General features: G+C 42.2%; 1 protein-coding gene across 1 annotated transcript in view; it reads left to right on the top strand.

Moving 5' to 3' along the window:
* RASA3 (RAS p21 protein activator 3) overlaps positions 1-16,138 on the top strand; it is a 129,850-nt gene extending 113,712 nt beyond the window's left edge. Inside the window, exons 15-24 of the mRNA XM_063392714.1 lie at positions 179-285; positions 905-982; positions 1,918-1,995; positions 2,542-2,615; positions 6,186-6,292; positions 7,238-7,320; positions 10,699-10,910; positions 11,656-11,759; positions 13,526-13,709; positions 14,300-16,138. Of these exons, the coding sequence (XP_063248784.1) occupies positions 179-285; positions 905-982; positions 1,918-1,995; positions 2,542-2,615; positions 6,186-6,292; positions 7,238-7,320; positions 10,699-10,910; positions 11,656-11,759; positions 13,526-13,709; positions 14,300-14,375 (1,103 nt within the window). The 3' untranslated portion in view covers positions 14,376-16,138. The remainder of the gene's footprint in view (positions 1-178; positions 286-904; positions 983-1,917; positions 1,996-2,541; positions 2,616-6,185; positions 6,293-7,237; positions 7,321-10,698; positions 10,911-11,655; positions 11,760-13,525; positions 13,710-14,299) is intronic.
* Positions 16,139-24,820: the final 8,682 nt, after the last annotated feature.

A 24,820-nucleotide genomic window follows, 5' to 3' on the forward strand; every position in this document is an offset into this window, starting at 1 on the left:
TGGGTTAGGCTAGCTGATCTCTGGCTCCAAATCCTCTATCATCAGTTAATCCTGTAACTAGCAAATATATACATTATCCAGCACATGCTCGAGTTAGCTCTCTCAAGGCTCTGATATTTTCATAGGCTTTTCAGGAGGGATTATTGAAATGCTGAGTAGAGGTCTCTTTTTTTAATAGGTGACCTAGATGTAAGGTACACAGCTGTCAGCAGCTTTATTTTCCTGAGGTTCTTTGCTCCTGCCATTCTTTCTCCAAACCTCTTTCAGCTTACACCACACCATCCAGTAAGTACTGTATCAGTATTTTTCTAGCTGTGTTTATGGTTCTGTCTGTCTGTCGAGATTCTTTCTTTGGTTCTTTTAAAAGCCTTTATAGGAGAAGTACCTTTGTTAGTTCAAAGATCTATTATATCTGTCTTGGATATAAAGCATGTGTTGAATACTTTGTATGTGAAGAACTTGGGAGATACTGGAAGAAGAGTGAAATGTAAGGACAAACAAGGTAGATGGTCTAAGCTGCTGTGGAAAAAAAGGTCATTGCTTTGTTCTTGCTGCATCACATTAATGTTGGATTGATTGTCAGCCCTGTTGGAAATGTTTTGGATGTTAAACAATGTATATCAGGCTTCTAGTAGTTGCTCTTATTGGGAGTGGGGAGGATGTGGTCAGCCTTGTTTTTGTTTTGCAAGTATTGCTTTTGAATCTCTGAAGGTCAGTAGGGTAGCTATGGAGCATGATGGTTTTTAATATAAAAGCAACTTTTTTCCTGCAGTGTTTTATTAGGGGTCTTTTCTAATTTTTTGTTACTCTTCTGCGAGTGAAATAAGAAAAAAGAAGTATAATTTACCTTTCTCTGATGATTATTTTAAATAGCCAGTTCATATAACATTGTTCTCCTTCCTAGGATCCTCAGACTTCTCGAACTTTGACCCTTATCTCTAAAACCATTCAAACACTAGGCAGCTTATCAAAATCTAAATCTGTAAGTATGCTATTTTCATTTAATGGCTTAATTTAGGAAAGTGATTTTTTAAAATCTTATATCATTAATTGTAATTAAGCCTTTAAAATGCTTGAGTTGCACTAGACTCATGCAAAACTGGTTATGTTTGTTTTGATTATAAGCCTCTGATGTTTAGAGGAAAACGAAATCAGTCTTAATCTGAACTAGATTTCAATAAAGCAAATAGTGTGTCCAATCTAGAAGTCTGTTTCAGAGCTCTTCATTCCTTCCTTTGGAAGAAAGACAATGATCAGGAGAACCTGTGAAGTTCTCTGCTTATCTGTGATACATGATTAGCAGCTTTACAGGGCTTTATAGATTATTTCAGCATTTTAAAACTCAACTGAGAAAAGTCACCCAGTAAGGGGAAGGGCTCTGCTTTCCTTTTCATACCAGTTCAGTTTTCTGTCAGTGGTGAGATTAGTGCTGGATGCTCATATTCTGCATGTGTGATAGAAACAAGTGTGCCTAAGGTACTGCACTGCTGTAGCTGAGGTAATTTGGGTAATTTGAGATGGTTGGGGTCCTGTTAGGATTCACACAGGCAACTGTGGGGTGACTGTGTAGCTCAGTTATGAGTCACTCAAGAAGTAGGAGACAGTAGACTTTTTTTTCTTACACTTCTTGTCAGGAGGAAAATTTAAAGCCAAAGCAGAATTTTGAAGCATTTGAAGAATGCATTATTAACTGTAGTGAGTGAACATCTCAAGTGCATTCTGTTGCCTCTCTGAAATAAAAGTTTAGTATTACTGAATGTGTGCTGTATAAGAGGAAAGTAACACTCCACTTATTTTACTTCTGGCCAGAAAAAAATCCCTGTCTATCTGCAGTGGCTTTCCACCTGACCTACTGCTATTAACAAGAATAATTTCTGGATAAACTGTTTGGTGATACGCATGGTTTTTGTATTTCAGGCCAATTTCAAGGAGTCTTACATGGCTACGTTTTATGACTATTTCAATGAACAGAAATATGCAGATGCAGTAAAAAATGTAAGTAATGCATGTGAAGGTTCTAAAAATCCTGCTGTGCTGTTAAAGTTGAATCCTAGAAAGCCATTCATACTTTGGTAAACCATTAAGAGTGTTGAGAAAAGCATACTCCTGATAAATAATATTCAAGAAACTTTTATCAAATTACACACGTCAATAATACCATTTTTTTTCATATATTTCTAGTTAAAAATAGGTTGGATTAACAAGCTGCTGCTTAGAGCACTTGAGATGTGTGTGCTTTGTAGAATGCTGCAGATTTGTGATGAAAATTGCTTAGTCCAAAAAGAATTGAAAGAACCATATAACAAAGGAGAAGTGCAAGAAATATTGGGCATGTGCAGTTCTACTGTATAAGAGCATTTGTGCTGTTTTTAGGTTACAACCCAGAAAACCTCCAAATTCCTCAAGCTTCTGCCATGACCTTGTGTTTAACTACTTTTACAAATACTCTCGTTGCTCTGTGCTATGCAAATGTTTGAAAGGTTTTAATTTGGGTAGTGTGGGTCCTGTCCTTTTTACATCTGCTTTTTGTTCACCTTTTAGTTTCTAGATCTAATTTCATCTTCAGGAAGACGAGATCACAAGAGCATAGAGCAGCCTATATTGCTCAAAGAAGGGTAAGTATGCATGTGCAAAAAACCAGTCTGCTTGTGGCAACCATCTCTTTTTCTGCCACCCCTATTCCGTTCATGCAATCACAGAAGAATTCTTGTGTTGCAATTTCTGCACTCTGTGGTTGCTATAGCTGATTTGAACATATTTTCATTTGATCTAAACGTCTTAATATAAATGTGTTTTGAAATAAGTGGAGGAAAGAGAAGCCTGTAGAACTTAATTAGCTTAGCTAAGGCAAAATAAACGTAGATCAGCATTGTATTAAAATCAAGCTGGGGTCTTTTTCCTGAACTCTAGTGAATAAAAGCTGTAAAATTCCACTGAAGACAGATACTGAATAACTTAATGAGAGCAAAGCCTGCAAATGGAATTTGCTTTTGCTGCCCTATGAAATACATATGCTAACTATTGTCATGGCCATTTTGAGGAAAATTTGACATGCACTTGGAACAGTTTGTCATTTTAGTACCTTTCCTTTTTTGGGAAGTATGTTCCATATGCTAGTTTCAGATACCAGTTGTTGGCATTTTTTGTTACAAAACTGGGTTGTTAAGATCATCTAAGTGCACTGGAGAAACAGCTTCTTTGAGCTGAGAGGAAGAAAGTATTGTCAGAGGTCAGTAAGCTCAAATACTATTTGGAAGTAAGCCTTCATGGTCATTTTAAGTGATGCAAAAACTACATTTTCAGTGAAAATATGGCTACCTCTTCTGTTTAACCTTGACAGTTCACTTCTCTGATAAACTTCTGCCCTTAGAAACAGTTTAGTCTATTTGAATTCCATACATTTATCATCCTTTTAGTTTTCAAAATAAATTCATAGTTTATAACCATTATTTACCCTCTAACTGTAAAACATTTTTTCTGCCTCTGTCTTTCTTTTGCTCCTGTCTGATTTTTTTCTGTCTTTTCTTGCTCGGCCTGTGGCTGCTGTTGTAAGGACTCTTAAACTAACAGTAAAGAAAGTTGATGGTAATAGTTCATGCAGGTAAGATGGTAGAGGCAGTTGCTGCTTTGCTGTAGCTACTGGCTGACAGCATGTCCTTTGCAGCAGTAGATTTGTCTGACTTAACTTCGGGGAGGAAGTACTCTGTTTAACCATCCTGAAATGCCTGTGTAAACCCAGCAGAGAACATTTAGTTACCCATTTCTTGATGTTGACCTTTTATTTTATTTTCCGTAAAAAAAAAAACCTTCTGTAAATTGAGAATAAAGGATTTTGGTCTGTAGGCAGGACACCAAGAAGCACTGTATGGATCCTGAAGAACTTACTGGAAGGGATGAACAGACCATGTCTAGACGTTTTCTAGACACTTCTTAAGTAGTACTTATATAAATAATTCTCAAGGTTAAGAAGTGGCCTTCACTAGTCTATTTTTTTTTTACATTTTGCATTATTGCCATGTTTTGTTGTGGGGCTTTTCAAAGCCATTGATTTGATTCTTCTGCAGACTGAATGGCTGTTTAGTGGAGTTTCTATTTGCCTTTACAATATTTTTGTTTGGTGTTGTGTTTTTAATCTATCTATGCCTCTATTAAGAGTATCAAATGGAAAGCTATAGCATAAGTACTTTTGAATGAAAAGATTAGTCATGGGCACTTGGGTTTGTTGATATCAATCATGCCATCACTGCTTCACAGCTGCCTGGTTCATTCCAAAAGGAAGAGAGTGAAGAGGAGAACTTTTTTTTTTTTGTTGGTGAAAAGGGCATGTCAGTACTTCCAAGAAAAGCTAAGGCAGATCCAGACTCAGGTCTACCATAAGCATCTCCAACCACCTTGTACTGAAATGGGCTTAAATCTTGGACTTTTTCTCCCCTTGTGCTTCTATTTGCTCTGACTTCCCATACATTTTGCAATTGCTAGAAACAGAGAAGTTGACCTGATAACTTCTGTGACTTTGAATGCTAGTCACCTATCTCTGGAAAATAAAAGAACACTTTTCTCTTGGCTATGTCAACTATGAAGAATTTAATTAGAAATGAGCTCTTAGCTCTGCCATATGGAGTCTGCATTTTTCAAAGAGTGGAGGCTCTGTAGGAGTTTGCAGTTTTAAGTTGTCTTTAAGTGTTGGCATGAGAAGGACTAGAAGCTAACTTGAGGAGCAGTTTGTCCTGCCCCAAGGGTATCAGTTCTTTGAAATTTGCATTAACCTGGAATTATGAGGGCTACTGCCAGTGCGCTTGGTGATGACCTGAATCACATGGTGTTATTTAATATTTTTCAAGTATTCCAGGAATAAGGACCAAGACAGTAACTGTCTACTATTTTAAGAATGAGAAATGTGTAACTACAACCAGTTTAAAAAAAAAATCTTCTGCTCTAGACAGTCTTTGTCAGCTTTTGCCCACACAGCTTGAAATGAGCAGCAGGCACCACCCCAGCTGGTTACAAAATAGTTAAAGTCTGAAGGAACTTGGGTGTCTGTTTGAAAGAAAGGTCTTTAAGCAGACCTGTAGTTTGGTCAGAGGTATTGTAGTTACTTGTGACTGAAGGTACCAGAAGCAAGAAACAGTATTAGCTGTTGTAAGCATTTTAGCTCTGCTATTGAAAAATCTGAAACCAGGTCATTCACTGTTCTCTCTTGTGTGCTCTTTGTGCTGTATAGTGCCTTCCTACTTGATAAAAACTACTCTGTAGGAAGTAGTTTTTACCCACTCCATTGTACAGTTCTGTATCTGGCACAATAGTTAATGTGATGTGTAGAGTAGCTGTTACCAACTCTCTACTGCATATGCACACGCATTTTTATCTAACAAAAGTGATGCTGAGCAGTATGAAATCACCAAAGTCACATTGAGGCTTTTGGATTGATTTAGTGGTTAGGAAAGTGGTGGATGCATCACGGTTTTCCAGTAAACTAATTTCACAAGAAAATCATTCAAGTTTGAAATTAATTAAAACTGACAGCTCACTAAATGAACACTCCTAATCTGCTAAAAAAGGGGTGGAGGTGTTCTACCTTCCAGCCGTGAGATCACTTTGTTGCATTTCAACTGCAGTACCTATGTGCAATTGCAAATGAGACTGTGGAACATCCTGATTTTTGTTTCTAGAGCTTGAGAGTGATTAAAGCATGTAAGGGTATAATCCCTGTGCTCCAGAGGCTTTACACCTGCCTTTTAATTATTAAACATAGTCTAAACCTTTTGAGCTTTCTCACAGCTTAAAAAAAAAAGGAAAAAAAAAGCTTGTAGAGTCAACACTGGAGCGTAGCAGAGCAGTACTAACCATGTTCTGCCTTTTTTCTGCTGTACTTGGAAACATTTAGCTGGATTTGTAACTGCAGAAAGGACACAAACTGCAGCTCAGTTAACTAACTACAATTCAAGTTACTTGTCTTGCCCCTCATCTAGATCTGGAAAAAGGACAGACCTAACTAGTAGATGCACTAAACCTATCCAAATGGGACTCTTTTCCATGCCAAGAAAAGACCTCAGTAATTAGAAAGTACTCTGTGTCCCCTCCTACAGCTTTGCAAGTGCAGTGCCATATATCTGTATGTATATACGTATGTGTATAAATCTACATACATGAGCATGTATTGTAACAATTGATGCCCTGTTTACTAGGTTCATGATCAAGAGAGCACAAGGAAGAAAACGATTCGGTATGAAAAACTTCAAGAAGAGATGGTTTCGCCTGACAAACCATGAGTTTACCTATCAGAAAAGCAAAGGTAACAAAGATTTGCCAGTCTTGTTTTGAAACACTGGAGCAGAGACTAAACATAAGGATTGTGTGGGAGTGGAGATCTGTGTGAGATCTAGATCTGTAACTGTAGAAGACACAGTGCAGGCATGTCTGTCAGCCTGTATGTTCTTGCTCTTTTTTTAGTGTCTGTATTGACAGTTAGAGAAGCTTCTTGGATGGCAGTAAGTTATGTTAAGTTAGTGAAGTGTTTGATAATATTTGTCTAATATCAGTTATTAACATCATCTGTAGGTTTCACAGTTACTTAGATTGTCCTAGGAAACAAATCTTACAAACCTTAAGCTGGAATTTGGGTTTGTATTGAGCATGCTCAGATACATCTCAGCATGCACTCATAAATTCCTGTAGCATTGGCACAACTGGTTGCAGTAGACAGGGATTCATCTGCAATCATTGGACTTTCAAAATGTGTTCACCTAATGTTGCCTAATAGCAAGGATTTTGCTTTTTGTAAATTGTTCCTTTCTGTTCAGTAGTACAGAACAAATACCACTTCCTTCCATCATGTAAGTACATAGGGAGTAAGAAAGATAAGGAAGTATGTTCAGATCATGCCAGTCATTATTTCACACTCAGCTTTGAGACCTTGCATCACCACTAGTTCAGTTCAGCTGACAGGAATGATTTATTTCATTGTCACCTTTGCAGTAAATATACTGTGTCCTGCTGGAGTAATCAGTTTCTAGGAGTTTTGCTAGAATAAGGCAGTGCAGCTGAAAGCAGAAATGTACTTAAGATAATACTTAAGGACCATGCTAGCAAATCCCTGCTGAGTAAAAGATTTTTCCTCGTTTCTTATGCAGTCAAAATTATCTTCAAAGAAACTGAATCAGCCCTTAGAAAAAGGGCAAAAGGTGAAGATGAGTTGTGAGTAAGTGGTTCATTATCTCTGTGTCTGTGTGTTCTGCAGGTGATCACCCTCTGTGCAGCATTCCAATTGAAAACATTCTGGCAGTGGAAAGACTAGAGGAGGAATCCTTCAAAATGAAAAATGTAAGTAGGTCATCTTCATTAATGTATTTGTTAGGCTGCTCCAGATCCACCAGCCTAATCGCCTTTTTCCCTTTTGTAACCTGGATTGGATTTCTGTTGAAAGATGTACAACCACAGCTGCTTGTTCTCTATATAGTAGCAGGAGTTTCCAAAAGTACAGCCCATTCAGATTCTTAACAGCCCAGTCAGCAGCCTTTGGCTTTCGTGATCTGCAGCACACTCAGTTCTGAGGCTGCTGCTCAGCTGTCAGCTCTGTAAGGTCACACACAGGTAAGATGATCGAGTCCCTGCCCTTTCTGCCAGGGCGCTCTGGTGGGAAGGAACTCACTGCTTTTAATTGTGAAGGATCACAACTTCTTTATTGGCTACTGGATTTCTTTATTGGTTCGTGAAAGTACATAAATATATGATATATATTAATTTGTATATTTATATTTAATTTGGGGTAGGTTATGTACCAAAATAACTTCTGTGCTGTGCTAGTATGGTTTTGATTTTGCCACAGTAGGGAATAAAATACAGCTGTATTTCTCATGCATGGAACATTACTGCCAACTTCTGTATGTGTGAGAACAGACTTGATCAGTTTGGGTCATACACCTCTGCCTATAAAACTGAGTCCAGTCCCTTAAAAATTGTATTTAAAAGTAAACAAAAAAAAAGCTCAACTTTTTTCCCAGTTCTGAACACGCATCTACAACAGGCTTATTTATACGCATAAATGGTTGTGACTTCAATCTTTTCCTGCTTTTAAGTCTTTCCTGCCATCTGCAGTGCTTGTGAGCACCATGCAGGGCAGTGCTCAATCCTGCCTTGATATTAAGTTCCTCAAACAGCTCTTTGTTAAAAGTGAAATACAGTTCTAGGCTCTTCAGTATTTCCCAGTTTTAAGTATTATTTTGGTAGTCTCTCTCTCTCTCTGTTAAAACATGGAGTAAGTTTCAGTTCCACTTGCTTCTAGAACACATCTCAATTGTACTATAGTTTGCTCTGGTGTTTATAACACTACTACATAGGCAAAAACCAACCAAGCTGCAAAATAATTTTAGCTATCAGAAGGCAGCTGTAACATGTGACAAACTTGCTAACTGCAGTCTGCAAACTAACTTGGTTGAACTGAAAGCAGCCACACAGTTGAGATAAAACTCACTGTCAGTAGAGAGGAGAGAGCTATAATTCTGTAACTTATGCTAAGTCTACTGAGCTAGACTGAGTATCCAAAATATGTCTGTATTGTAAAGATTCTTTATTGGAAAAATATGTCTTTATTGTTAACATCAAAACCCCTGTGCTCTTTTGGTTGCTTAAATTCAGTATTACCTGGGAAATCAAGGTGACTACACCCATACCAGAAAGTAAGATTCAGTCTTTCCGTAGACAGTAGAAAATACTGTTACCACCTTCTTGTGCTGATATATTCCTATTTTTCTTGCCATACATAAATAGATTACTGCAGCAAGATCAGAATTCTCAGAACACCACAGCAGTTGTATTTGCAATGGATATTCCCTCGTGGGTGCTTGTGTGATAAAAATTCGCATTTTGTATAAATAGTCTCAGAGTATCTGTGCTTGGAATTGCACCAAGTGTGTCTTTCTCACTCATGTTAAATCTGCTGTCTGGCAGTAAGGCCAGTAGCCATCGTTGGTCTTAAGCACAGTGTGGCTTTAAGTGCTCTTTGGGTCTTCTGTGTTGTTTGGCAGCTGATGGTTTTGGTGGTGTAAAGGTCTTGCAGCCACTTGAAATTCTTGGCTTAGTTGTGGGCTCCTCAGTAACTGTTGCCATATATTGGATCACTTTGGTTGGTATCCCCTTACACAAAGCCATACTCCTTAAATCTGTTCCTTTATTGCAATGCAGGAGGCTCCATTTACCCCAGCAGGACATTAAAATTCTTCTCCTTTTAGCTCTGTGTTAGTAGAGGGTTGAACTGCACGCTCCTGTCTTCCTTTTTCTTCCTTCCATCCCTGTTTCCCAAACTCAAATTGCCGGTTATGTCCTGAAAAGTTTTATTGAAAGGACTCTTTGGTGTGTAGTTGGCACTGTTGGACTGATCACACCAAGCAGCTCCTTCACTGCCGTGGTGTAATGTGCCTTTCTAATAATTGTCTGATACCAATAGGGATACTAAATCCAGGGAAATGGTTGTTTGAGTCTTCCTTTTGCTATTTGGATGGATGCACATCTAAAAGTGTCACAAAAGAAGAAAGGACTGTGCTTGGTACTAGTCTGCAACATTCTCCAAACCAGCTAGGTGCAGAATTCCAGCCAATATTTCAGGTCTATGTAACAGACAAAGGCAAATTTCAATTTTGTTTGGTCTGGTTTGTTGTTATTGTTTGGTTTGTTTGTATGTTTTTGTTGGGCTTTTGTGTGTGTGTGCGCACACCTCTCTGGTTTTCTTTTTAAAGCAGGGAAAGGAAACCAGCTCTTTGGAAAATAGTACTCCATATGATATGGGCAGTGTAATGTCTAATGATTTCAATAATCAAATGAACAAGTAGAGGGGAGAAAATTTAGGCATACCTGAAAGAGAGAAGAAAATTAATTAAAATTAAGTATTTGCAGAAGCTAGAGCAAATAAAGGAAATTTACCTTTCCAAAGTTTGCAGCTAGGATCATTAAATTGAGCTTAGTAATCTTCAGTGCATGATCAGTGTAAACAAGCAATAAGGCTGTGCATCAAAAATTTCCTTCTTCAAGAGGAGGGAAAAAAATACCCTTTTGGACTGCAAGCTGTTTTGAACAGGCAGGAGAGCTTTAGTTTAGATTTTCAGTGCTCAAGCCGTAACACAGAATTCATGTGTAATTATTTAAACCACCTGATGTCAATCGAAGAGGAACAGTATTTCTGTGATCTTCTAATAGCAGCTTAGCTGGGTGCAGAAGCATGGAAGTTACTAAAAGGCAAGGGTCATGCTGAAACAGGTACTAAGAGGACTAGCAAAATGGCAGAATTAAAGCAAAGCTGTCACTAAGGCTGGATCCAAAGTCTAATTTTTCTCTTTTCTGCCTCCTGCTGATGACCCTTTCCTTTCAGGCCAGCACTGGGTTCCCCTGTCAGCCTTCCAAAACTTGGAGTTGCAGCATTACTAAAATTGGTTCCCCAAGGCTGACAACAGATCTTGAGACCCAAGCAGCAAGTTGATATTAGCTATTTGTAAATCATCCCCTACAGGAATGATATCTTACTCCTTGTACCAGGTGAAAGGTCTTGTTCTTTTAAGTGCACATTTGCTGCTTGGTTTTGTGTTGAAATGTATTTATTGGTCCATTCTTTTAGTATGCTGTATTTTTTCCTGCAATAAATCCTCACTCCGAGTCTAGTCTTAAATTCACTGACTCATTCTGGTGCTTTATTCTGTGGTTTATTTGCAGATGTTCCAGGTGATCCAGCCTGAAAGGAGAGTCCTGTATATCCAAGCAAATAACTGTGTGGAGGCCAAGGACTGGATTGATATCCTCACCAAAGTTAGCCAGTGCAACAAGAAGCGCCTCACCGTGTACCACCCCTCGGCCTACCTCAATGGGCACTGGCTTTGCTGTAAAGCCACTGCAGATAACACCCCTGGCTGCACGCCCTGCACAGGGTAAGGGTCTCAGTGTGCCACCCGTGCAGCCACGGCCACGGGCCTCTCTGCAGGGGGACTTGCAGGGGCACAGTTGGCCGGGATTTCCCAGGTGTGCAGGTGTTCAAAGGTCATCTGTTGGTGTTCCTGATTCTGCATGTCTTCATCACAATGTTGACTTTTTAGAGTTAGAGATGGTGATAGGAGTTGACTGTGGAGTTAAAAATACTTTGGTTTTGCTCATCTGTCGTTATGAAAATGTTTGAAATCTCCTCAATATTTTGTTTGTAAATTCCTGAAGCACTCATCTTCTGATAGAGTTAATTCTAAACTGATCCTTTCAGGGGGCTACTCATGCTCTCTCTTAAATGAAGCTGGATTGTCTGGTTTGGAGGAAGCAATTTTCATCTAAACTGAGAGAAGTAACAAGACTCTAGTGGTAGTTGGAATATAAGACCTGGGTACTTGGAAGTTCAGTGCTTTGGCTCCTCCCTCTGGTTGTAGCTGACTAATTCATGAAAATGTCTGGCTATGATACAGTCTTCTCTTTCAAGTCAGTAGAAGGATGCTGGATAAATAGAAGCATAAAGAAATTTAAACTTGTCTGCTTCTTTTGGGAAAAAGTGGAAGGTTTTGAGCTCTGTTACACACAATCTCTTGGCTTTCATGAGAACTCCCTTTTACTTTGTTTTCCTTGTTAAGTGCTTTATGTGCCATAATACACTGTTTAGCATATAACTTTATCTCTCTTCCTGATGCCTTACAGAGGCCTACCAGCAAATATACAACTGGATATAGATGGAGATAGAGAAACCGAACGCATCTACTCTCTTTTCAACCTGTATATGCCAAAATTGGAGAAAATGCAAGGTGAGGATTAAAGGTCATTGCGTCTCAAATTCACTTACTAAGGCAAAGGTACCTGTGAAAATTTGGATGGTCTGGCTCCACCAGCCTTGCAAATCACATCCTAGAACACAGTGGCCTTTGTTCCACTTGTTTCCCCTTCTGCTGTCTTGAGGCAGTTGTGTGTATTATTTTCGGTGCAGTCTCATGGTCTGTAAAAAGTTCTTTGCGTAATAACAGTTGTTTGAAATACGGTCTTAACCACATCATCCTAAAATAGCATAGGCACAGAGCGTTGCTTGGATGCTCTGAATTGACAAACCAGGGCCAGCACTGAACCAGAGGTTTACTGATCCTGACAAGAAGCACCAGCAAAGTTGAGGTTTCAGTGGAACACGGTTTTGTGTTACCAGAAGTCGTGTGCACGCACATTCCCTGATTGAGATCCTAAGAACAGCCTGGGTACAAAAGGTTTCTTCGGAAAGGCTTTCGGCATTACCCATCGAGGATGACCTGTGGATGCCTGTGAAATGTTGAAAAGTGGAGTTTTGGCTGGGAAACTTTCAGGAGCTGAGGGAAGCAGAGATGTGATGGAAAGGATAAAAGAAAGAAGAGACAGCAGAGGAAGTTGGTACTAGTAGGCCTGCCAAGAGAAGTATCCGGTGTACACAGTGCCAGACTTGAAATCCCAGTTTAGCACAGGGAGTGGCGGGGAAGCCTTCGCTCTGGCACTGATCTTTAAATAGGACTTTATTTTATAATATGAGATAAGCCAGTGGTGTCAAACACACGGACTGGAAAGCACTTTAATCTGTCCCTGGCTGCTGTGCAACTGCAAATTCAAGATCCTCACCACTTCCGAGCTGTCTGAACTGGTGCCCAGCTTTCCCCTGTTCCAAATCCTCGCTGCCAGAGCCGGCATCGAGTTTCGGTGTTGGGGAAAAGGACGCAGGTCTGGCACAGACAGTGCAGCAGGGGAAGGGAGTTTGAAAGCTGAGACTGGGACAGCAGTAAAGCTAGAAGGAGAAACTAAGTAAAATACTCTTTCCTCTTCTTTCCCCTTCCAATACACTCTGCTACAGTGCAGGAGTAGATCACATGGGAAATATGTTGTGGATGTTTGTGTGCAGTCAGTGTCCAGATATCTCAGTCAGGAAGGCTCCCTGGTAAGATCAGAAGGTACAGAAGTATGACTTGCCCCTTTGGATATGTCATAAAACAGGCAAACAGGCACCCAGGCAGTAGTCATGGCATATTCTGCTTATGCTTATTGTATGAATCTTTTAGGGGTGATGTGGTAAAACATGACTACTCCAGCCTGTAATGTTTTCAAATTCAGCCTGTACTTGCTGCCTGGGGATGGGACCTGTCCCAGCAAGTGAATACTTGACTTTGTGCAGGCCAACCCTACAGCACAGTGGCAGAGGCAGGCCCGTGTAAGAGTTTCCAAAATGTGTGTGTGGGGTACAGATAGTGGCATTTGAGATTAAAGCATTGCCTGTGCAGCAAAGGATGGCTTCCCACCACGCCAGGACCAGCTGCCAGGATTGCTGCCCTTTCTCTACAAGACCAGGAAGAGAGGATGGGCATGGGACAGCCCATGTGGCTCCCAACAGCGCAGCAAAAGGACTGGGACTTTGTGCTGTTGATGTCAGCCACAGTTCTGTGGTGGTCATACAGAAGCAAACCAAGAAACTGTATGAACCCCAGACTGACCTTTTTTAGTTTGCTTGTCTTGCTTTTTCCCCCCTGCCTGGTATCTATCCCTGTACTTTATTTTTTTTCTCCAGAGGCCTGTGGGAGCAAATCTGTGTATGATGGACCTGAAGAGGAGGAATATTCTACATTCATCATCGATGACCCTAAGGAGACATATAAAACACTAAAGCTGATTATTGAAGGTGTTGGAACTTTGGAGCAGGAGCACGCTCAGTATAAGAGGGATAAATTTAAGAAGACAAAGTATGGAAGCCAGTAAGTGCAATGGGTTGTACAAACAGGGGAACAGTCCTGGAAGATGGTATTTCCCTTCCCAGAGCTTATGCTCTGGCTTTTACAATATTTTGTCCAAAAAAGGTCCTGCAAATACATACAGAATAGTACTGTGACTTAGCATTTATATCACAATATTTTAAAGCACTGAAAGGAAATTTTTAATGCTTGTTTTTAATGCAGTTTCATTCATAAAATTTAAATGTGGGTTTGTTACACTGTTGATTTAAAATTTCGAACCCATGCTGGTGAGCTGAGCAGTTAACAGCAGAAGATACCTGTGTTTACCAGCTAATCTTGGAGAGCTGGTTGGTTTAAAAATGGAAAGAGTGGCTGTCACAGTCACATGGCTGTATTTGGTGTACACATAAAGCATTCTGCGTATGGCTGACAAAAAAGAGGATCAATTCAGTCAGTTCTAGCTCAAGTAAAATGCGTTATTACCATTACAGTTCCAACTTTGAAAGTCAAGTTTAGGGAAAATGTTCTCATGTGTTCCACTTCCTGTTCTGACATTTCCATGTCCTGACAGAAAGCTCCATGTATAATACTGGCTTTTCCTTTTCTTTTAGGGAACATCCCATTGGTGACAAGAGCTTCCAGACATACATCAGGCAACAGTCAGAGATCTCAGCACATTCCATATGAAGTGCAAAGGAAATCACAGGACAGTGCTGAAGGGTTCATTAGTGATGCTAAACAGCAAAACAAAAGGGAAGCCACACATGTAGCAAAATGTATGGATAAGTGTCAAGCTTACAAACTTTGAGACTTGGTAAACGTATTCTCTTTTCAAGAAACTGTTTTAATAGTTGCTATGCACTTTATTCATCTGGTTATTGACAGATGATAAAACCCTGCCTTCTAGGCAGTTGTCATGTGTATTTTTAAATTTGCTTTGGTTTCTTGGAATCTAGTGATCAGTTCAATGATCAAGGTGTGTGGACTTCATCTTGTCAACTCCCATGCAATTCCTTGTGTTTTGGAAACCAAGCATGCTGCTAATAAGCAGCGTTTTCTAGAATGGTTGTTTGTTACTGGTTTTTGTTCCTGATTAATGTATATTATGCCATACCCCCTGCGTGCTCTCTTAGGAAAAGCTTAGTAACACTTTACTTTTAATGCCTGCATTTAGAAAAGAAGCAGAGAAAAATCCCCCTGGCGTAATCATCCACATTGTAGCTTGTATTCTGAGCAGGCCAAGGAGCAGGCCTTTTGTTTTTACGGCAGTGTAATTTTTGCTAACTGTGCACAGTTTTTAATAGAAATTCAAATCTGAATGGTACTCTTGCTATTTGTGAGATACGAAGTCATTTCTCCAGGCACGTTCAGCAGACTTTGGATTTGAAGATACAATCTCAGCAGTACAGTAAAACTGACTCATAAATATGAGTAAGAAAGAAATGAACTCATTTCAAAGCTACGTGTCTCTCTTACACAGTCCAGTGAATGGTAATCTTTGAAACTCTGCCAAAGGCAAGGTAAGTTGATTTTGATGACCTCCTATCACCACAGTGAGAAGGACAAATAGAATATGAATCTGGCAGCTGAGACATGCTGATTCCCAGGCACAAAAGCCATCAAGATGGGTCTTCTCTGAAAGGATGTTTATGCACTGGAGTCCATGCTATCCTAGTACCACTTGCTTTTCTGGAAAATAGATTTCTACTTTTCCAAAAGTGTTTTTAAATACTTTTTAAAAGAGACTTGTTAAATGATATTTAGTATATTAACATGCATAAATGATAACTTGTTAATACTATGAGTGTAGCAAAAATGGAATGAGCTGTGTATCTCACTAATACCAACAAAAGGAGAGGAATAAAGATCTTCTAAATATTCAGTGCATATTTATGTATGCTGTTTAGTTGTACACCATAGTTTCTCTGTGTAAGGGTCTGATGTACAAACATCTAGCTTTGATGGCTTGGAAGCCTGCATGATGGACCTTAGGCCTCTGTGGGATAGAAGCTAGTACAGATTTTAAGCTGAGTTGGATCACAAAACATTGATCACTTTAATGTGAAGATGTCTGTGTCTTTGCTTCAAGAGTTAAAGAATAATTCTTAACCGTGTCCTCATTGCATCTGACATGATTTAAGATGGCTAAAGTACTTTGAATGCCTCTGTTTGTTAGTGATGTTCTTAGGAATTAAGTTTTGGTTTTGTTTGAATATATAGTAGACCACCTTCTAGTAGATGATAAATGATCTTTTATTCATCTTCACCCATCAGACTGGGGAAAGGGAAGTAATGAAGCATTGCAAGATGCATGTAGGACTCCAAGCTTTTAGCTGCCATGAACTGCAATTTTTAACATGTATTTGTAACTTAATATTGTTTATAAAATACTAATGCCCTGTAATGTGTGTTCTACTTGCCAATTAAAAGAAATGGTTTATTTCTGAAAACTGTGTCCACGTTTGGAGTCTTTTTAAATTCACAGTGGCTGCCAGCATGCCTCTAGGCATAGCATCTGCTCAGAGTGGGCCATGGATGAAGATCTTGTGAGTGTAACCTGCCAAATCCCATCCTTGCTCCTCCTCCCACCCCCACCCACCCCTTTTCTTGTCAGCATTGCACCCATGGGACTCTGCAGGGAACCAGACTGCACATCTGAGCCAGCCATAAACTGCCTTAGCAAAGGAAGCTTGCTCAGCTAGGTCAGCATCTTGAACTGGTTCCTTGTGTACTCAGCACAGTAACTGAGCCGAGACCACGCTGAAAGGACAGGAGGAATGAGCTGAGCCCACAGCACCCTGCATGCCTGTGGATTGCCTCATAGACCTATGGAACCATCACCCTTCTGATTAGGACCCATTCTGTGACAAAACCTTGGCTTGCTGAGGTCTGTGCTAGTCGTACTCCTGGAGCTTACCAGGCCTCTCTGGCTAATCATGTGCACAGAACTCTGGCTCTGAGATGTGTGACAAGCTGCACACACTGGTTTTCTCGGGCAGTGTTTCCAGGGAGGTTGGGCAGTGGCCCCCCAGGATGGAAAACTGCTGACCAGCATTCAGGGTGTGTTCACTGAGCTTATGTTGAAGGTGGCTCCCACTGCTGCAGTGGATGTCTCTGAGCAGAATCAGGCGTGTGCTTCCGAGAAGCTTCTGGGGAGGAGCTGCTGCAGCGTGCTGGAGCTGAGTGACAGTAGTGGTTTAACAGATAAACCACATCCAGGAACAAAAACCAAACTGATGGTGGAAGACACATCACCAGTGTCCTGGTGAAGATGAACTTAACCACAATTGTGTAAATGTGGGGTTTTGCTGAGGAACTGTAAGCCTTGTTTTGAAAACAAAACTTTACTTAAAATGAGATAGGAAACTGAGACCAGATTTGTAAGAAATGAGAAGAGTTAAATGCAAAATTACTGTAACACCATTTCCAGCTCTCTCTTTTTCACTCAGTCTCATCCAGTGTATACAATAATTTTCTTTTCCTGCTAATGTATCTCAGCTTATATCAATAGGAAATCTTTGAAATCTGCTTTTCTTACAGCACGATGTTGTGTGTTTGGTGAGGGGGTTGTGTTAAAACTGGACTTTCAGTCCTTGCTTAGCCTCTGTCTCCTGTCTGTCTGTAGCATATATATCTGATGCTATCTTCAGAAACACTCAGAAATCCTGCCCACAAGAGAAATAGCTTGACTGGGACATTTGGGACAACATCCTTTGTGTCTGGAATGAAGAAAATAGCAAAAATTTAAAAAGCGTAGGCATAAGCAAGCTCATCAGGTGAGTTTTCTTGTCTGCCCTGTCCAAGGCTGAAAAGCAACAAAATTATTTTTGATCAAAAACATAGAAGCTGGGCCATTGTCTTCTGGGACTCTACTCCCAAAGAAGTTCCCTGTGCCTGTTTTCTCCCTACTGAAGCAGTGTGCTAGGGCAGGACTGGTGTGCTGACAGGAGCCAGATGGGTAAGGCAGCTGGCTGTGTGAGACACCTGAACTTCTGTGTGATTCCCATCCTCTTTCTGCAGTACTCTGTGCTGTTCCACCTTTTTAAAGGTCTGTGTGAGAAGCTCACCTGGATAGCAGGAGAATGTGTGAACCCTGCCAGCCCTCATTATTTTTATGCCAGGAAATGGGTGCTGCAAGAGGAATGTGGTGTAGGCACTGACAGTGGGTGGTACTTGGAGATAAAGAACAGCATCTCTTCCCACGAGCCACCTTCTGTGGATGCGTTGCAGCCAGGCTAGCAGGGCTGACTGATGACAGCATTTCCTTCTGGATCTTGGGCTACTGTCGTTAAACAAATAAAATAAATCAATAATAAAATAAATTATTCCAAAGCTCAAGTGGGTACTGAGGAATGGAGGAAGTTTTAAGACAGAAGCACTGTATTCCTATACGGGTAAGATTCTGGATTTGATCTGTGAAAGAAAAAATTGCAAAGAGTCCCCACGAATCAGTTATTCTGGACTCCTAAAATATAACAGGATCCTTGGAGATTGATCTTGAAGATAGAAACCAGCTCTCCTAACTTGTGAACAAATTGCACATGCCTTTCCATTTCAATCCTTATTTTTCTTCTGCTACTCCCTTTGACCCACTCTGATTTACCTGAAAATTTAACATCATCGGGTTTACTGGTTTTGTGCAAACCTGTTACTTTGAACCACAAAGTTGCCTAGTGTTAGTAGGTTTGCCTGCAAAAATAATTTGGAAGTCTTGATTAAACAAAAAGCTCCCCAGCAGCCTGGGCTAGATGTAAAAAGGGTTGAAATGGTGAAAACAGAAATTGGCTTTTTACTAGTTTGAAAATATTGCTGTGCTGAATCTTAAGCAAAAGCACACCCTAGATGACATCAGTCGGGTTAATGTTGAGAGCAAATTCTCTCTACAAGTGTGGGGTCTGTGTGGTGTTTGACTTACCTTGATAAATTCATTAATCATCTTTAACCTCTGTCACAGTTGCACTGTTCTCTCCTAAAGCTGTCAGAGAGAAGTACACTTTTTATTGTTTACTTGAGGCCATAACAAAAGTACTACCTAGCTAGGACTCTTACAGGCAAAAGAGTTAAGTTTTGATAGAGATTGACAGCAGTGCACAGGATTGCCATCACGTACCAAAAGAATGAATTTGTAAATTTAACTAAGAAAAATACTTTGGATAAATACAGCCATTTATTTCTCTGAGGGTGGAAACTAAACCTGTAATCATCATGTTTGTGTAGAGAAATCTGATGATGGGAATAAAAGTGAATTTTATGAATTAAAGGTGAAGAAAGAAATACTTGATGAAAATACAAAAAAAGGGGCTACCCTGAAACGCCTTGTGTTTTGCTTTCTTTGGCAAGTTTTTGTGCATTTCAGCTCAGCTAGAATTCCTACTTCTCATTCTCTATAGAAGCTATATTTTTATAGGCTTCTATAGAAGCCTATGACTAGAGAGGATTGCAGCTGAGAAAAGCAACTTTAAAAATAGGCAGACTCATCTGTGGTGTCTGAAGATGCAAATGCTTTGCCTCCCGTGCACCAGAGCGGTGTGAGAACAACTCTGTGGTATGTCTCCTCTTGTGCTAAGGCCCCCTTAAAGAGATTCTGCTGCCTGCCCTGGCTCTGGTCCTGCATCCCATTAATAGCACTGATGAAACTGAATCAGTGAAATAATTGGGAGTTGTTAGGAGGAGATTTTGGGAAAACCTGGACCGCCTACCTAACCAGGTTCACAGCAGTCTCAGAAACACTTGGGTCAGCACAGCTGACGAGATGGGGACAAGCCACCCGGAGAACTTCACCACCAGAGAGGATGTGTGGAATCTGCTCCTGGCACCCTCCCCACCCTTTGCTGCCTCAAGCTGGCATGGTGGAGACTGTCAGAGGCACAAAGGCAGGCTAGTTTTCCTGCTAGATCTGGGCCTGAATCTCTTTTGTTTGAAAACTGATGTACTTTTTCATTTTGGAAAAGGCACCTTGGTATAATTTCTGTCAAAGATGCAGGAAGAGGGAGCAGTAAGCAAAAAGCCTTCATAGGGAGTAGTTTGCAGAGCCCTCAGAGGACTTAGCACTTGTCTCACCAATGAGTAGCTGGTGCCCAAACTATTTTGGCATCAGAGATGGCTGATGCTGTTGCTTTATTTGGACGTTATGACTACAGGAGAGGGGATGAAGATACTGGCAGGCCTGGGCAGATAGTATCAGTCTCATTAAGAGGAGAAAGGTATGGAAATCCTCATGGAGAGGCAGGACCCATCTCGCTGGGCTGGAAAAGGCCAAGTGCTCTGGTGTTTAAGGGCCTGCTCAGCTCTCAAGGTGGGACCTGACACAGTCAATGTAAAGGAACAGCCAGGAGTCCTGGGCTGCCTAAAGTAGAAAAATCAGAACTGGTTTTGCCCACTGGGCTCCCAAAGCTGAATGATGCTCTCTTAATAGAGCTGTCCAATGATTAATTTTCTCTGCATGCTTTTCCTGCCTGAGCAATTCCTGCTGTGAAGGAGAGCTGTGGTTTTCTGTGGTGTTCTTTCAGAGCTGAAAACCCTGTGAGCCATCGTGCAGCCATGTGTGCATGGACCCCTGCAGCTGCCTGGGGCTAACAAGGAGGAGAGTGGGGCACTTCCCTGGCTCCCTGCGTGTGGGTGCTGCAGGACAGGGCTGCTGGGGGTCTCTGCAGGCAAGGCTGGCACAACTTCTTTTGCCTTCCTTCTTCCCTTGGCCCTGCCCCTCCAAAACTACCCCAATTTCTTCTCCTCACCTGGTGCCTGGACAGAATAGATGGAGACAGACCCTGCATATCAGCATCTTCCTCTTGTCCCAAGTGCAGGCCCCGCCTGTTGCCCCTTCTGTTGTCTCAGATCTTGTGTTCACCATTGTCCTAGTCACTAATCACCAAAAGACTCCATGTGGAAGGGCCCTCTAGGGCACCCCTCATCCCACCTGCCCCTCAGATTAGGTCTTTTGACTGCTCCTAATTGTGCCTTTGTCTTTGAAACCGCACCGCTGTCTTCACTCAGACAAGGAGGTCACTTGGGCAGTGATACAATGCTGCAGTAGAGGACGAACAAAGCTGGTGAGCTCTCTGGGAAGCTTTATTCTTCCCTTACAAGAATCTCAGTGCTGCTTGGAGGTAATGGGATGCAAAGAGAAGAATTTCCATGCCACCATCCTTGCCAGTGAAATTTCATTCATCTCAGTATTTGTGTATGGCAGGGGCTGAGTGTTCAAAATCAGACATTAGGGGCTTTGAAATGGCATTAACCAGAAGTGAATTTTCTTTTGCAGGGGATGGGGAATGATGTTCTGCTGAATATGTTCATGCACAACTCTGACAGTGCTGTTAGAGTGTTACTTAACCAGGCAGTCTCAAATCTCTTGAGATATCCATGAGAAGCAAGATTTATTTAAACTAATTCAAAAGACGTCATAAGACAAAGAAAATAGGATGTGCCTCTCAGTTGCAGATGTCCACCATGTAGATGCTGACATTTCAATTAGTTACTCATCCTCTAATAGTCAGGGGAAAGAGAGAGGCCTCTCTTGAAGTGTGATTCACACCACTTTTTAGCATGTCTACTTTAGGATGAAATTAATCAAACCTTAAAATTTTTCAGTTCCATTCTGTGGACTGCAGAGAACCTGGCATGATCTCTCACGGTGCAGACACCTGAAGCTGTGAGCTGAGGCACAGCCGGGGTGACAGCAGGGAATCCCGGCTGCTGGGATGTGCGCTGGCACTCTGCTCACCCCCTTCGGGCAGCCAGCGATTTTCTCGCAAGCCCTGGATGTCCTCAGGGTTTTCCCTCCTGCCTTTGGTGCCACAGGACGGCTGAGGCCGCTAGGTGGGGGTGCAGGATCTCCGGCAGGATCCGCCCCGCAGCCCGGGGTGCTGCTCGGGGTGTGCTGCTCACAGGGCAGGGTTCGGGAGCGCTTTCCCGGGACTCCCCGCCGGCTCTGTGCCGGCCCGGGCGGGGTGTGAGCCCAGCGTGGGTTCCCGGTGACTCCCAGAACATGCTCTGAGGCTCCAGCTGGGTTGTTCTTCCTTTGCCTCCTGAGGTGGGACAGGCCCATTCCCTGTTGGCCAGGTGCGAGCTGGGGCTGCTCCAGCCGCTGGTGCACCAGGAAGCTGCCAGGAACCAGTGCCCCCTCCCAGACAAACTGGGGCTGGCAGAATCTGAGCAGGCTGGTTCAGCCTTTCATGGTGAGTCCACGGTGCTTTCAGTTGTGTCCTGGATGCCAGACGAAACAATATTCCTGCTTGGAAGAGGGCAGCCAGGTGAGAAAAGTGAACCCCTCCTGCTTCAGCAGAAGGACGGTGGCAATTCTCATGTGGTACCACTTAGTTCTAGAGCACCAAAGCAGCAATGAATTTCCTGGTCATTGCTTTTTTTTACTTTGCACTTCTTGTATTGCATGTGTGGGATATTGTTCTAATTTTTAACAATCTCTGCTCCCCTGATTTGCTGTTCTGCCCTCTTTTCCAAAGAGCGAAGGGAAATGTGTTTGACTGGGTGAGCTGTGCATCCTTATTTTTAAACTCACACAGGAAAATGACTGTGTATTTCAGTCTCCAGTGCCACTAGTGATTCCTCTGGTGAGGATCAGAGAGCTACAGGTGACTCTGTGGTCATTTCTGGGGAAAGAAAATCCCAAGGCCAGAGGCCCTTACAGCACTGATACAGTACATTCCCATCTACATTACCATCACATCCACATTGGCCCAAAGGATTTATGTTCTGAAAAAAGGAAATACTGATAAATAATGTGAATACTGGCATTCCTAAATTTGGAACTGGGTGTATCATCCTATTGTTTTTGCAGGCACTAGCAGAACAAGAATACTACTATATTTGATCAATCTTATGACTCCTGAATCTTCTTGTGAGACTTGTTTAGAGCTCCTCAGCTGACCAAGAACAACTCTGAAGAGCATCCTTAAGACACAGAAAGCATCCTTTGTGCCTTACTGTTTGTTTGCAGGGCTCAGGTGGGGTTACCAGCAGTGTGGAGTCCTTAGGAGGGAGTTGCTAGCAAACCACCTCTGCTTTTGTCCTGCTGTCCAGGCACCAGAGAAGCTGGGCTGCCTCCCAGGCTTGACAAAGCAGGAGAGAGAAGGAGCAGTGCTAAACAGGCACCCATGTCTTGGGAGCTGCTCAGACCTGGTCTGGGGAGGGATCTGGACCTCAGATGGACAGGGGAGAAATTTCCTCCACAGCTTTCTTTCATGTCCCCTTGTGAGCATCACACACTCAGACCTCTTCCCTGGCACACCTTAATCAAACCCTGATCCCCACAGCCCCTCCTGCTGTCACAGACCTCCCATGGCATGGAGGATGGCTGCTGGCAGGGAGGAGCAGACCCTGCTCCCCACGGGCTACCAGGCATCCCTGTGTGAGCCCAGGGAATTTGCCAGAGACGTGCCCAGCTGGCACTGGGGAGGTGGTACCGTGTGTCCATGGAGCACCTCTCCAGGGCACATCCTGGAAGAGGAAGCAGAAATCATGCTGGCTGTGTGGCTTTCTCCCAGTGTTCTGCAGAGATCAGCTGATCTCTGTTTGCTCTGTGTTTTTTCCCTGGGAGGCACATGACATGTGACCTGCAGATATCCCTTCTTCAGAAATGTTTGCCTGAGACTTGAGCCAAGGCTTGGACCTGGGAGCAGAGCACTTCTCAGCCAGCTCCTCCTCTGCAACACTCCTAAATGTCGGTGTTTTGTGCCCTGGGCAGACACGGGGGCAGGGCTGGCAGGCTGGTGGCCCAGGCTGCTTTCAGCTACATTTACCAGAGACTGGATATGTTGTGCACTGGTTAGCTGAGACGTCTGTCTCCAGATGCTGGAGTATCTCATTCTTGGCTGTGAGGGTTGACATGGACCAGCTGAGAAGCAGATGCTAATTAAAACAGAAAAACAGAGCTTCAGTCTGGTTTTCCATATGTTCAAGTCACCTTATAAAGAGGATTTACACCCATTATATGGTGCTGTGGTAGGTGCAGGGTGAGGCTGTGATCTCTTAATGCTTATTTCTGAAGGACTATGGTGAAGCCATGCTCCTTTTCCTTCAATGTGTGGTTTTGTGTTTAGGTGAGTATCTGCTCTCACCCCATTTGCTACTTAAATTCCTGCTGCTGGTCTGTCTCACACCCATTTTCTGTCGTCTAAATTTTACCTTTTTCTTTCACTGTGGTCATTGCTTTTGTAGCACAAAGCACGGTTTTGGTGGGAAGGGCTGGGGCTAAAGCACAAAATGAGGTTCATCTTGCACCAGTGAGGTGAGTTTGGCTCAGGCTGCTCTTCAGAGTGACACTGGCAAATACACAAGCCTATGAGAGAAGAAACCAGTGTTAGATACAACATTCCTTTCCCCTGCTGTTTGTTTCTCTTACAACAGGCACAGGTGAGATGACACTGGAAGATTTACACTCAGCAGAAAGTGAAAAGGCCAATTCCCAATGATAAGAGCTGTGTGCTACCATGTCCCCATGGCTGGGGAGGGCACTACTGGGCTAAAGCCTAGCAGAAACATTTTCCAGCACTGAGAAACTCTCTGATTTGCAACTGAAAGTGAAGAAGATGGAGAAAGAAGAGCAAATTCAGCTGTGAGAGACCTGCTGGAGGTCAAACCTCTGCCTTTGCTGCCCTCCAGGGCATGCTGGCTTCAAGGATGGATGAGAGATGTTGCATGCTCTAGGTAAACTTTTGCTTCAGACATTCAGCATAATGGCCTAGATAAACTACCTCTTCCAGGTGCAGGGAGAGCCACACAGCCAAAACCTCATTATCCAGATATACTTTAGTCTGCTTCATTATAGCTGGGCTGTCTGGCAGTCTAGCACTCACTAACAGAGAACTTCCCCCATCCCACTCAGTAGAGATCTGAAAACTGCTCTGGGAGATGTTTTTGATGCAGTGAGCGTATGAAACACTTATATCAGCCCAAGTCACAAACACTTTCTCTTGTTAAATGAGTTTTAAAAGCTTTACCCTCAGGGTTTTGAATTATCATCAAACAGAACAAGTCTTGAATTCAATTGTGAGGCTTTGGTGGATTATGCTTCACCCTGAGTAATGGCTCCAGCATCCCACTGTCTCCTCTCCCCTAAGACATTCTCTGCACTGGAGGTTTTTGGAGGCACAAAGGGATTGCACACGTATTCT

The sequence above is a fragment of the Prinia subflava genome, chromosome 3 (assembly GCF_021018805.1).
Source record: "Prinia subflava isolate CZ2003 ecotype Zambia chromosome 3, Cam_Psub_1.2, whole genome shotgun sequence".
Lineage (NCBI taxonomy): Eukaryota > Metazoa > Chordata > Aves > Passeriformes > Cisticolidae > Prinia > Prinia subflava.